This window comes from Thalia democratica, chromosome 4 (assembly GCF_965202585.1).
Source record: "Thalia democratica chromosome 4, ktThaDemo2.hap1.1, whole genome shotgun sequence".
Taxonomy (NCBI): Eukaryota; Metazoa; Chordata; class Thaliacea; order Salpida; family Salpidae; genus Thalia; species Thalia democratica.
Window position 1 is genome coordinate 37,614,666 of NC_139168.1, and position 14,693 is coordinate 37,629,358.

Below are 14,693 nucleotides of genomic sequence, written 5' to 3' on the forward strand. Positions count from 1 at the left end.
ACAAAGAGTAAAAAATAGTTTTCTGATTTTTTTTAGTATTATCATTCCCTAAAGTCAGTTATCAGTATCGCTCAACTAGCCTTAATTTAGACGAGGCACAGGAAAGTTTATCCTATCCCTATGGGCTATGTTTTTAATAAAAATAATTCTCTATCTAATCATGCGTATCAGCTGATTCAAACAAAACTTCTGAAAAGTAGCAGAACCTAAATGGAACCCCTGAACAATGTTAGCATTTTTATTGTAAAATCATTTAGAGATTACAAAAGTTTATTGACATGATCTTTAAATTAAATCAAATTACTTATTGTGCTTTTTAATTATTAAAATAAAGATAATGTTAAATAACTTCTAATTTAACACACTACCAATATCTATAAACACTTAATAATTTTAGTCAAAAAATTACTAAACATTTGGGAACCATAACTTAAAATTGTAGGTTGTTAAGGCTTAAAAATATTGATAAAATAAAAAAAGTAATTGTTTACATTTGACAACTTGATTAAAAATAATTTTAGATGGTCATACAAAAAAAAAAAAAAACTGTTTGTTTACTTGCATATAAAATCTAATTGCAAAATTTTCCTTGTTAACATTAAGCAGTTAAATGCATTAATTTAGAATCAGTTTTAAAGTTGATAATAATAAAAAAGTTGTAAACAATGTTGATGTTGAACTTTGTGAAGTGGGTTGCTACATACTCGGCTGATTCAGACTAATTCAGGTGAGTTTGAAATTTTTAGAAAAGCTGAAAATTGTTTGATTTTGATTTTGTAAAAGTCATGCTAAATTGGACATTCTTTCTAAATATCAGGCTAGTTTTGTTGACCTTAAGTTCTGTTTTTATTTATTCTTAGTGTTTTGATATTTTTGGGAAGGGGTCAAATATGCACAAACGTATTTTTGCACGAAGGGTCAAATATGCATGAAGGGACACTTTTGCAAAAAGACATTTTTGCACAAAGGGTCACTTTTGCACAGTGGGTCACTTTTTAACAAAAGGTAAGAGTGATAATTAAATTAAAAAATAAAAAACAAAAAGTAACTATTAAAAAAACAAGAAAATTAAAAAGATTGAAAATAAATTATTTTGTTCTTAGTACTTTAAAGGTGGCAATTAAAGTTCTCAACTTAAATAAAATAAAAGGAGATTGACAATAATAAAATTTTAAATTTTATTAAACAAAACAATGTTTCACTCATTTTAAGACAAGATCTTCAGTTGTTTGAAATCTTATTCAAATAGAATTCTATTTGAATAAGATTTTAAACAACTGAAGAACTTATTATTAATAAATTATTTAATAAAAAGACTAAAAAGATGAAAAAATGTTACCAACTGAGGGTATGGGTTAGAGGTAACATTTTTTATTTTATTAACAAATAAATAAAAATTAAAGATTAAAACACTAATATTTTCTCCATCAAAGCAAAAGAAAAACTTTGTGCAAAAGTGTCTCCTTGTGCAAAAATCACTTTGTGAATATTTGACACCTACCTGATATTTTTAGATATTTTACTTAGTTATTAGTTAGTAACTTAGTTATAGTATAATTTTATTTGATTTTTTTTTCTTACACACCTAGGTTGGCTTATTTCCAATAAAGAGTGACAATGCTAGTTAAATTTATTTTTTAAGGCAATAGGGGAGTTCCAACACTTTTTTTTTACAAAAATTAATTTTGGCTTTTATATGAAAGCTTTAAATACAAACTACAAGCCAGTTTTTATAGAATTAAAAAATATCATTTAACTTTTGAGATATTTAATATTTTGTAAAAAGTTTCCATACAAACGTAGTGGTGACCGCATATTTTTCAGGGTCAATTTTATTAGAAATTTTAAAATTCACTAAAAATCTATCTCCTCCTTCATTTTTTAAGCAATTATCTTCAAATTTTCAGGAAAGGTTTCTTATATTAAAAAGAAAAAAACTTAACTTTTAAGTTTTAATAATTAAAGAAAATAAAAATTTTTCACAAAAATTAAAAAAAAAAGTGTTTTTTTTTTTTTAAAATTTATTTTCACAATTTTTTTTAAAATCCCAAAGTAACGTTTTTTTGTTATTGTATAAAGATTAGACTGAAAGTTTGAAGAAGATTGCTTGAAAAATGTAGGAGGAGATAGATTTTAAATAAAATAGTCTTTTTTTGCTCTTTTAGTTTTCCCTTCCCATAGGGAACCTATTATGAGGCCTGACTTTGACTGGTCATATCTCAAAAAATAATTCAAATTTTTAAAAATGATAAAAAGTATCTTGAAGCTTAGAAAAAGCTTTATAAAATAAGATCAACTTGTAAAAACCTGGTTAACCCTCCTATGGCCTTAAAATTTATTTACTTAGTTTTTTATAATTCTATAATTCTATGAAATTATTAATAATAATTGTTGTGCTTTCAAAATTTGAGTTACTATTTTACCAGTTTTCACTATTTTCAGCTTAAAAACTACCAAAAAATTCTTAATAGATTATGTCAAAAAATTAATTGCAAAAGCTAAACAAAATTATCTGAAGTGTTTATTAATGAATAATATTTTTTCTATTTTTCTTAAACATGGCATAGTGTCTATTGCAAATAAGATAAGTAGCATGTAAATTAAAAATGTTAGATTTTTTTTTTGTTATAATAACTTCTGAAAAAAACATACAACTTTCAAAATATTTTTTGGAAAAACTAAAAATAAAAGTTTACTTCTTAAGACAGAATCGTATGTAAACTTACTTTTGCTTCCATGTTGTTCGCACTAAAAGCATAGGGTTGTTTACTTGTGGACTTTTGAGATACGTGACCTTGAATTTATTGCGTTAATTGCACTTCTACTTTATGAAAATTTAGATAAATTTTAATGCAAAAAGTAATAAAGAATTGCTGTATTTAAATTTACATAACTTCTAAAACACTTGCAGCAAAAAATAAAAAACAAAGTTTTGAAAAAAAAGAACTTACTTCCACACAAGTAAATATACTTTTAATTTGGTATTTTAGTCACCCAAAAAAGTCAATTTCTGCCTGACAGCCCACTGAACTTTTTATGTGTCCTTGGTTTTTGCTTACATGTATGAGTGATGGCATATTTACAATTCTCACTTGCGATTGTTTCTCAACCAATTTTTTTTTAAACATCTTTTAAATTTATTTTTAACTTTATTTTTTTTAAATGTTTTCTATTTATTTATTTTTTACTATCACTGTTACCCTTAACTCTTACCCTTAGTTGGTAAGCGGTTCTGGAATTTGATCATGAAGGAATTGTGCGCGGGTGAAAATTGATTGCCAGTTGGAACTGATCTGTTCCCATGAGTGGTGGTATTGCTTCTTTTATTAAACTGATTTGAAACCTCTGCATAGCTGGCTGAACCAGATTGCTGCTTATATATTTAACAAGTGTTTTATGACCACATCCATAAATTAAAAAAAAAATCAAATAAGGTTAAAATACTACTTAAAAAGTTATTTTTTCATTTATTTTAAATTAAACTACCAGTTGACTTTACTGCTTGTAAATTTTTAAGAGATATAAAAGATCCAATTTGGAAATTTCAATTGGTGACTTATGATAAACACAAGCTAAAAAGAAAATACACTATTTCTATACAATTTTACTATTTTTGTTTTACAGTTTTTCAACAATCATTTATGAGCTTAAAGTATGGTTCTTAAAAAAGTTAAGAAATGCTTGAAATAAAATGTTTAAGTTAGTATGTACAGTTTTTTGTTTTGGTAATAAGATCTTTAAAACTTAATTTTTATTTGATTTGAGAAAAACTTCTAAATATTGCAAGGAAAATATGTATTTAGTTTGAGCTAAATTGATTTAAAAATCTAAAGATAGATTTTTGCATTTTTTTACTAATTTAAAAGAAAATAAGTCATACAAACTTCTAAAACTGACTATATCTAAAAAGTATTTCACTTTTTATGTTCTATAAAATTTATTTTACAGTTTTACTAAAAACCCTTAAATTAAAGCTAAATTTATTTTTGTTTACAAGTATTGAATTATCCCTCTATGGCCTTAATGAACACCTGTTACATTGAAAGATTGATCATAAAAATTCATTATAAAAGTTTTGCATATTTTTACAAACCTTGAACTTTAAGATACAAAACAAAAAGTGTAAACTACATAACTATAACCTATTTTTTTAAGTTGTTTATGAAGTTATTGTTGCTAATCACATATAAGTTAGTGAACATTTTTTATTTAAGATCTTGTTGAATTTTTTCAAATTAGTTTATTTTATTTAAGTTTAAGTTTTGATATTTACTAACAAAGCAGTTAAAATCTAACTCATAAAAAAATTGTTATAAAAACATATTTATTTTTTTTAAATGACAATAAAAAAACTAATAAAACTAATGAATCAAACTAACAAAACAATAAAAAAATAATAAAAGACTCATAAAACTGCAATTGCACTTAGTTCTTTGATTAAAAAAAGATGATGAATTATTAAAAGTAAATGTTTGCAAATTTAATGTGTACAAACATATAATTTTTTTAAACGTCTATTGTGCACGTTAAATAGCTGGTTACAGAATTATGACTCTAGTTTATTAAGTCTATGTATAATTCTTGATAAAATTAAAAAATGGGTTATTTTAAACAATATATGTATTTTTATATTAATGTTTAGTTACAGTTTTCTATATAAATCTGGAAAGTAATATTTAAAATATATTTTGAGATTTAATAATATGTAGTTAAACGGAGTTAATTTTTATATCCATGACTATTTTCTGTACATAACAAAAGTTTTTATGCAAACTGTTGTACTTATTTAAAAAAAGAATTATTTGCTTAGATATAATACATGTATGTACAATAAATAAGTTCAATATATACAGCTGTAATATTTTTAGAATTGTTTTAAATATTTTGATGTACTTGATTGTGTCCCCTGATGCATATTCAACTGGAAATCTCACCACTCTTAATCGTTTAAAAGGGCATTTTGCAAAAAGCAGTATTGATCTTGTTGCCAAAAGTCCAAATGACTTTATTTCTAAAACAAATTGTTCATTATGCATGTTAAATGAACTCGTCATAAAAGAAAAAATAAAAGCTATTTTACTTGTTCATGCTTACAAAAGTGGAAGCATATTAGTATGTGCATGTAAAACAAAACAAGTTCCTAACTTTAAGTACTGTGTTATATATGGAGGAACTGATATAAATGTTGATACAAATGAACCCAAAAAACTAGAAGTAATGAAAAGTTGTGTAGAAAACAGTTGTTTTGTTTGGTGCTTTACAAAGTCACTGAGTCAATGTCCAAGTTTGTGCTCCAAGTTTAGCTTTGTTCATCCTCAAGCAGTAGCTCCGATTTTGTACAGCAGTTTAGGAAATAAAAAAAATTACACTTCTTCTGCTCCTTATATATTTTTATTGCCTACAAGTATTCGTTCTGTAAAAGATCCTTCTTTTCTCATTGAATCATTTATAAAAATGAAGTGTCATTTACAGTACAATGTTAGACTGCTTATTATTGGGCCTAAAGTAGATGAAGCATATTTTGAAAATTTTCTAAATCAAGTTAAAATAGCAGTAAAGTCAGATGGAACATGCACTGAAATGAGCATTAATAAGTACTGTTCTACAAAAGATTGTAAAACAACGTTAGCTGAAGTTGAAATTTGGATAAATGATCCAGGCGCCCCTTTCATTCAATACATGTCACCTCTAGAATCTAAATCAATTTTGCAATTGATGAGTTCAGGAAAGTTGTGTGCCCTTCTAAATTCCTCAGAGAGTGAAGGCATGGCTTCTTCTATTCTCGAAGGAATGGCAGTTGGACTGCCTGTAATTGCAAGAAACATTCCTGGAAATTCAAGTGTCATTTCGCATGGAGTCAATGGACTTTTGTTTAACTCAACTGAAGATTTTATAGATAATGCTTTTAAATTAATGCACATTACAAGTTTAAGAATTAAAGTTATTGAAAATGGTATGAGTGCTATTAGAGAGTTTCATAGCCCTGATAAAGAAGCTGAATTTTTATTTAAGCATTTAAACTCCCTTTAATCAAACAAAGCTGTTTTATCTGTAACTAATGTAATTAGTTCTTTCAAACTAGACTAGAATACATAGCTAATTATTTTTAATTTATACTAGTTTACTAAGTATAGTTAATATTTCTCAAATTTTATTATTTTAGTCAAACTTAAATTTTTGCAGTATAGGTTGTATTTTTGCACAATAAATCTTCACTTTGCATTATATTGCATTGCTTGTTTACGTGTAGAAAACCATTTGTTTTCAAACAAAAATGAAAAAAATTGAAAAATAATCATATTATTTTAAGCTCATTTTATGATCATTTGTGCGTATTGTTGCCTCAAAAGATTTATAGTTTTTAAAATTTTATAAAAGTGCTTTTTGTTAAAAATTAAATCAGTGTATGAAAAAGACCTTTGTTAGCCGTATAATTGCTATTTTCTAAGTTTTTTAATCAGTGTTAGTTGTAAATGCTATGGTTTGTTACACTAAGATCTTCAAGCGTGTTTTATCAAATTAGTTGAAAGAAACATAAATCTTTATAACTGATGGTTTACAAAAGAATTATATATCACTATTCTGTTTAAAAAACTACATAAAGACATCATTATCAGCAGTATTTCAGTTATGTCATTCTGTGTTTTGAATCAACTTTAATTTATTACCTCTGCATTGATTTCGTTTTGTTTAAGAACTTGATACTTTCATCTAACATTTCCTTTTAGTTTTACTTTAAAATTTGAATTATAATTTTTATAAAAATTTCCTACCAAAATTTATTTTTAGTACTTAAAAAATTAGTAGTAAATTTTTTGAAGGATAGTATCCTAACAATTGTTATAATTTGTTTACTTTTAGATTAATTGAATTTTATTCACAAAGTTTAACAATTCTCCTAAAAAAAGCTAAATTGTCCAGTTTTTTACTTTTCCATGCATAACTTCAATCTGGTTTTAAGTATTCTGAATAATGTATAAAGATTATTTGTAGCGTTATGAAAGTATTTTACTAATGTTTATATTTTGACAATTTTAGTGTTATTGATTTATTTATTAGATAGATGTTTTATTTTTTATATACATTGATATTCTTTACAAAAATAAATTGACTAAACGTTTTCAATGCTTTCACATTTTTTTAAGTCAGCAAATAATGACTTTCTGGGGATGTTTTCTAAGCGCTCATTTTAGTATTATAATTGTCATAAAAATCTATGAATTATAAAATTTACTTAATTAATTTTACATTATTTAAACAACCCATGTCGAAATTGATAATTTTTCGAAAATATGAGTGTTACCATCAATACTAAAAAATTAAAGCTACCCATGTTAATTTTAATTTTATTTATTGTCTTTTCTAATTAATTAAGTTATTAAAAAAGTGTCTCATTAATTCAATTAAAAACATTTTATGTAGTAGAGTATAGTAATGGTAGTATAGTTTTACCTACAAAATTTTGTAAAAGAAACTTTTCAATGCAATCCTTAGTATATTTTTGTGATATTGTTTCTTTGTAATAATGCAAGGATCAGCAAACTGCAGACCAAATATGGCCCTCATGACAAAACTCTCCAGCTCGATATTTACTTTTTGACACAATAAAAAAGTATGTTTAAAACTTACAAGCGAGGCTCTTAAACTCATAACTAGTAGAAACTTGTCACATTTTCGGTTTAAACAATTTTTTTACCGATTTATACAATTATTTTTATAACTACGGCCCGCAGAAGACTATTTTCTATAAAGAGCGGCCAACAAGCAAATCTATCAAAGAAATTGGCCTGCGATTTACAAAAGGCTGCCGATCGTTGTATTAGTGTTTAGTAGTTGTAAAAAAGTATCTCAACACAGCAACCTATCGCGTAAATTATCCTGTTGAATCTTGAGTCAAAATTATAAGATGAACGTCAGCTTTAAATATATGTTCATAGCTGATTTTCAATACACCAATTTTTTATATCTACTGATTTAATTTTACTTCCTTAATTTCAAAATGTACAATTTTGTTATAAAAGTTAAATATAATAAGCAAGAAACAGATTTAATTATTAAAGCATTAAATTAATTATAATTAGCTTTTTAACATAAGCAGTTGCAAGACATTCAAAAAGTTATTACTTCAAGTCAATAACAGTTTTTTATAGACTTCAGTTAAGGTTTGTTGTGCTAAGCAGTAAAACTTAATTGTTAATATTTTTTTAATTTACCAAGTTAAGCAGTAAGTGACTGTATTTAGTTCTATGCATCAATAAAAAATGAACTATTTTCTTATCATTTTGTTAAGTCTATGCTTGATAAGTATTGTTTTAATAAAGTTTGAGTGTATATAACTTACGCTATTTTTTCAGTAGTAATACCAATTCAATCCTTAACAAAAAGTGTAAACTTACATAACTAAAATATTATTATTAAATATTTAATTGTATTATTACTATTATATAAATATTAAATAAATTAAAAAGCTTTAAACAACAACACCAGTGATATTAAAAGTTGAAAATATTCTATCTTTAAAGGAAATAAGCTTATTTTTTCAAAGATAAACCTGTGTACGTTGTCACGTAGACAAGATGCAATTATTAATTCATTTTGCTTTCCCTACTCACCATCAAAGCTTTTATTTATATAATGAATTTCTTCTGTTTTATTATTAAAGATTCAAAATATGTGGACGCATTTATATCTAATCATAGAGTGTATAGGCAATGTTGACATACTCAATCGTATCACATTTAGTATTTACGTTTTGCTCTTTATTTTTACACTGTTTCTTAAGTATTTTATGTACACTAAATAAAGTTCAATTTCATAAAAATTTTTTTGTATTACTCAGCTTTAGGTGAAATATTAGAAAAAAAAAGCTTTTATAGCACAATTTTATGGCTAAATAGTGCTAACTGTACCAGCAAACTATACATTTATTTCAAACTTTTGTAAACATAATTGAAAAATTTAATAAACTAACATCAGAAATTAGTATTTTTTGTAACTTGCAGTTTTAATAACTCTAGCCTTAAGATCACTTCGATACCTAATGTTGGTGTACAAGTAAAAGTTGCAATCATGTTCTGCCCTGGACATGACGTTAAACTGTTCTGGTGTATGACTCGATAAACGAAAGGTTTTTTCGTGCACCAGGTCCTTGGACTAAAATTTTCGAGCGTATTCGTTTGTTGTTCAATAAATAATAAACAATATATCTAATTTTCATTAGTAATTAAGTATAATATTTTTTATTCAGAGTACTTTATATTATTAAATTAACGAGAGTAATAATAACAATTTAGACTCGGTAATAAATTAACGATAAACAAAGTAACTAAAAAACGATCAATTTACAAACAGAAATGGATTTTGGTACAAAGTACTTATTAACTTAATAAGTACACAATTGTAACTAAAAATGTTTTATATATTAATTTAAACTTTGATTATTATGTTTAAACTATCAAAAGTTATAACTAATATTACCACATGAATTTACAAAACTTAGCAGAATGGCATTTAACAAATACCAACATTTTTTTTTAACAAGTCAAATAAGTACTTAGAAAAATGTTTTTATTAAAACAATTATACATTTTCAATGCTCACAGTTAAGAAAAATCTAAAACAGAAGAAAAGTATTTTAATAAAACTAAATAAGTATATTATTCTTTACAAGCCTTATGTACAAATATATAATTAAGACAAATTTGAATCATAAAAGAAAATGAAAACTTTACAAGCCTATAGTAAAAATATAGCTTGTTCTTTTTTCCAAAAACGCTTTTTTAACATTTGAAAGTTCTCATCTCACGAAGTATTTCGCAAAAATTTTTAAAACATAACTTTTTTTTTACAACTTTTTAAAATTATGAAACTAAAGTTACTTATTCGACCGGGTTAGTTTCATACTTACCATTTTTGAGCCAATAGAGCACGTACAACGGCTGGACAAGCGTCAAAGTGGCAAGAACCGTCAGCAGCGAGTTGAAGACGACAAAATTCTTGTTCAAAACATCGTACAAGAAAAGCTGGAGAGGGTACGTCGTCAGAAACAGCAGGGATCGGCTCACCGACAGAACGCAGTACAACCGGCCGAATATTTTGGCGGGAAAAATTACGCTCAAAAACGTGTTGCTGGCGCTGATGAGGAGTGCCCTTCCACCAATGTACAAGGCCATTGACAAGTATTGCAGCCTTGTTGAGCTGACAATCGTGCACGCCTGCATGCCGATTGTGCACGCGCAGCCCGCAAACAATCCGATCAGGCAGTACTTTATTTGTCCTACCGTCCTATCGGGCGAAAGTTTGATCATGAAAAAGTTCGCCATTGCGCCATGCAAAAGACAAATTGGAAAGGCCACAAACATTAGGCTTCCCATCACATTTCCGTAGAAAAGAGTATTTTCCACTACTTCCTTGTGCTCGTTTTCGAACAAGGTAGAAATGAACAAGTTGAGTGTGGACATGTAATCCACGTACAAGTAATTTGCTACGTTGATTGATAAAACTGTAGTGATGTTGAGTAAAGAACAGGCAAAAGCTTTAAACTTAGGTTTGGTGTCTCCATCGTCGTTTTGGATTAGTATTTCAGAATCAATTTCTGTTCCTTTTGAGCACCTCAGTTGCTTGTACCCGTACTTGAAATCGTCTGGAATGTTTTCGGGAGCACGCATTTTTGGAGTGAAAAGAAAGGTTCTTAGGTTCAGCAAAGCGTAAATGACTGCGTAAACTGTGAAAAGAGTCTGATACCCGACGCCGTATTTATCATACAACAAGGAAAATATTAGAAAAGTCAAAGACGCCGACATAAGAGCTCCTGAGATGGAAGATACATAAAAATTCTTGTTATTAGTAAACATTTTTGACATCTGAAGATTGGTAACGTGAAGCCCGAGGCCAGAAATGTACATTGCAGGAAAAGTAAAGTACAACATCCAAGATTTCGCTCCTCCAGTTGCTAGTAAAGCCAGTACTCCCATGTTAACAAGAACTGTTCTGACTACCCAATTTCCAAAGAAGTCCAGTGCTGGCCCGACTAAAAGGATGCACAAAAGACCGATCGATGTAGACAATGTGAACACAAGCGAAAGTTGCTTCTGCTGGGACTTGCAGTCAAAAGCTACTTTCGTTACTATGGTTACGTTCTTGGTCGTGGAAGCATTGACGCAGCCCTCGCTGAAGTACCCTTCTTTTACAAGCACAGGTTCGATATTCGCCCATCCAAAGATTATTCCCGCGAAAAACAAGTTTTCTAAGACTGCTGTAATCCAAGTCAGTGCTTTTTGAATCATGGCTGACACTGTTTACGTTAGTTTTGGAAAGAATTCCCACAAATTGATGTATTTTTAACAAAAAGTATTGAGTATTTAACTAAAAAACACTCTGGAATTAACTTTTTTGTTAGCTGCTCATTTAAAAAACATTTTTTTTTAACTTGATTAGATTTATAAGCAATTAGTATGGTAGAAACTTTAAACTTTAAAAGTTTCTTAATATTTTAGGGTAAAAACAAAAAAATAATAGGTAACTTTTATAAAATTTTTTATTTTCACTATATTTGATCTATTAAAAAAGTATAGTTTTAATTTTTCTTAATTATCTAATTATGCACTTGATTAGTATAAAAAAAAAAAGATTTAAAGGAAAGTTTGAAATCATCTACAATTTAAACTCTATATTAAAGTATAAAGCATTGTATAATAGTCACTGCTAAATAAAATTGGTAGTGTAACAACACTACTTTACGCTTTTAATCTGTTTTCATACAAAACTAAAACTTCCATTCTTTTAACTTAAATAAATTGTCAAATATATTACTTTTATTTTGTTGATTGTTTTCTATTAACATATCTTCTACTTAAAAAAATATAATTTTTCTTCCGACATATTCTTACTGACCGTAGTAGTACTACCGTTTATAATTATTTTTGATCAGTTAGTTGAATTTTAGATTGCTACTAACTTGTAAAACATTTTGGTTTGAACAGTAATAGATATAGCATTTTATAAATTTAAACTAAATTTTAGTTTCATACAACAGTATTTTATAGAAATAGGTTAACTTTGCTAATTTTTTTTTGTCTGTTGAAAAAGATAAAGACTTAATACGCTTTTTATCCAACTATATTCTTTTTGTTTTAAGCTCATAAAAAAAATTGCTCAAAAAGTTTGGTCCAAGGACCTGGTGTACGAAAAAACCTTTCGGTTATCGAGTCTTACACCAGAACAGTGTAATGTCATGTTCAGGACAAGACATAAAGTTATTTAAAAATTGAGATTACAAACAACTATGAATACATTTAAGATAAAAAAATTAAAACAAAATTAGTTTCAAATTTAAAACTTATTAATCAAAAAAACTACATTCAGTTGAAAAAAACTTCATTTTTAAAAACAAGTTTATAATAAAAATTTTGTAAGTTGAACAATCAGTTAAAATTTTTTTTGTTTTGTTTTTCTTTCTCAGTTACTTAATAAATATGTAAAATATTTAGTATGTTTTAAGTTGGTCGTAATAATGTGTGTAATAATGCTTTAAACTTTATTGTTCATCTTTACTATATGAATAGGTTTATTTGAAATGTTTATAGATTTGTATTACAAATATTGTTCTTTCTGATATGTAATCTGCTTTTTAGAAGTTTTTTACTTTTAAAATTAAAAAGCACGGTAGTTAATCAAAAAATGATTAAAAACCACAAAAAAAACTACACTATTCGAATTTCATTAAAATTAAACAAATGTGCAAAATATTTATTCTAAATCTTGAAACAAAATCTAAAACATATATTTTATTCTGTACTATTTGAATAAGGTTTTAAATAAAAGCACTGACGAGGTCTTTGACCTAAACTTAGTTTGCATAATAAAGTCTTAGAAGAAAAAATATATTATATCTCCTCTAGTAATTGAGATCTTTTAATTAGTTTTCTAAAAAACAAAACATATAATTTCATGTATTTTATTATGAAAATCAAATATATGGTTTTATTAATAAATATATTTTAAAGATGTGTTTTACTTTGTTTGTAACAAACTTTTTTTTGAAGTTTTTCTTTTAAATACTACTTTATTAGTTACAAAAATCGCAATGTTAAGAAATTCTAATCAAGCTAAAACTTAATTATATGATAATTTTTTAAACTAAAACTAATCTAAGTGTAAACTTGAATAAATGCTTCCAAACTTTAGCACAATAACTTTTTTAAAATCTACTTTAATTTAGAAAATAACGAACTGTAAATAAACTAGTCAAAACATAGAGTCAAAATTAGTGTGCTTGATTTAACGTGGGTTAACAACTAGTACTTGCTTTACAGCAGCCCACATATCACACTTTTTTTTTTCTTTTTTTTTTTATGCATTATAAATAATTTTTTACTTTAAAATGGGTTGACTGTGGTTGTTTCACATTTTAGAGTTCAAATAAACAATTAATTAATCAAGTGACTATAAAATTTAAATATTTAAAGCAATAAATATATCAAAGATACATAAAACAAGCACGCATAAAATCAACTAGTATTTATAGTTATAACATTTTAACAAATTTTAATTATACTAAACTAAGCAACTAAAGTGTGGAGTTAATTTAAATAAAATACAAGGTTGATTTAAGTTATAGCCATAAAGCTTTATATATCTTAACTACAAAAAATCTGTCAATAAAGTGTGTTGCAAATTAAAGTTACTTGAATAACATTTTAACAACTTGAGTCTTTAGTGGTCATAGAAAAGACAACTTATAATTACATTACACTTTTACAGTTTACAATCTATAAGCAGCACAACATACCTTTCTGGCTAAGCTAGTTTTTGTAACTTTATCGTTTAATTTAAATTATATATGTTAGATACATAAACGAGCTTATATTTATAAATATTAAAGCTTAACACCTTGGTTAATTTATAAACGATAAAGATTATAAGTTATTAAAAAAGATATGTAGCTATGGTAGAGGTCGACAGACATTTTGTGGTTGCGGGCCTACTTTCATAAATAAAAATATTTGCGGACGAAGTTTAAGCTTTAGTATTTACTGAAATAACATAAAAAACCCGAAGTATCTAGTGTAAGTTTTGAATAAAAGTGTACTAAAGATTATTTTGTTCTTCATTTCAAATACAAGAACATTTAGTGTAAGTTTTAAATTTCTAACAAAAACCACCCAAGAACTTTTCATTTTGTTTTGATTTAAATTCAATAATATCTAGTGTAAGTTTCAAAATGTTTATTCGCAGGCAAAATTTCCATGTTTGCAGGATGCATTTCATTTAAAATAAAAACATAATCCCGTGCCCATATTAACATATTACATATTAATTAAAAACATATTACCCTTCGCAGGCTGTTGTTTGCTGACGCCTAGTTTAAATGTAAAACTTGTCAATTAAAGCCTTAGTGATTTTAGATTTAATAATTATACAATTATAAGTCCAAGTTTTATAATAAAAGTTGCTCGCGGTCGGTTGGCACTTTATAGATAAAAGTCTTCGGCATTTTGAATTAATTGTATTATTCAATATATTTTAAACCGAAAACGAGATAACAAATTTACAATAGTAGAACAAAAGTATAAAATAATTACTAAATAAAATTCATAACTATAAGCTTCAACCATCAAAAGTTATTCTTTTAATGTTTGAAAAAGCATGTTTTGTGCTGAAGTACCTTGCGAGCCGCAGATTTTTGCTTTAAG

At 26.4% G+C, this 14,693-nt stretch overlaps 2 protein-coding genes across 2 annotated transcripts; one reads left to right on the forward strand and one right to left on the reverse strand.

The window, feature by feature from the left end:
* The first annotated feature begins 4,921 nt into the window (after window positions 1-4,921).
* Window positions 4,922-6,668, forward strand: LOC145834236 (glycosyltransferase 1 domain-containing protein 1-like). Its single transcript, XM_082941612.1, has one exon. The coding sequence runs from the start codon at window positions 5,035-5,037 to the stop codon at window positions 6,028-6,030; it is 996 nt and encodes a 331-aa protein (XP_082797738.1). The 5' UTR covers window positions 4,922-5,034; the 3' UTR covers window positions 6,031-6,668.
* Window positions 6,669-9,878: 3,210 nt separating this feature from the next.
* LOC145833340 (equilibrative nucleobase transporter 1-like) lies at window positions 9,879-11,285 on the reverse strand. Its single transcript, XM_082940523.1, has one exon. It carries the CDS (start codon window positions 11,283-11,285, stop codon window positions 9,879-9,881), a length of 1,407 nt encoding a protein of 468 aa, XP_082796649.1.
* Between the last annotated feature and the right edge of the window lie 3,408 nt (window positions 11,286-14,693).

What these genes read in the sequence shown, in the direction of transcription:
- LOC145833340 (XM_082940523.1), bottom strand. Translation starts at nt 11,285, where the DNA reads ATGATTCAAAAAGCACTGACTTGGATTACAGCAGTCTTAGAAAACTTG.
- LOC145834236 (XM_082941612.1), top strand. Translation starts at nt 5,035, where the DNA reads ATGTTAAATGAACTCGTCATAAAAGAAAAAATAAAAGCTATTTTACTT.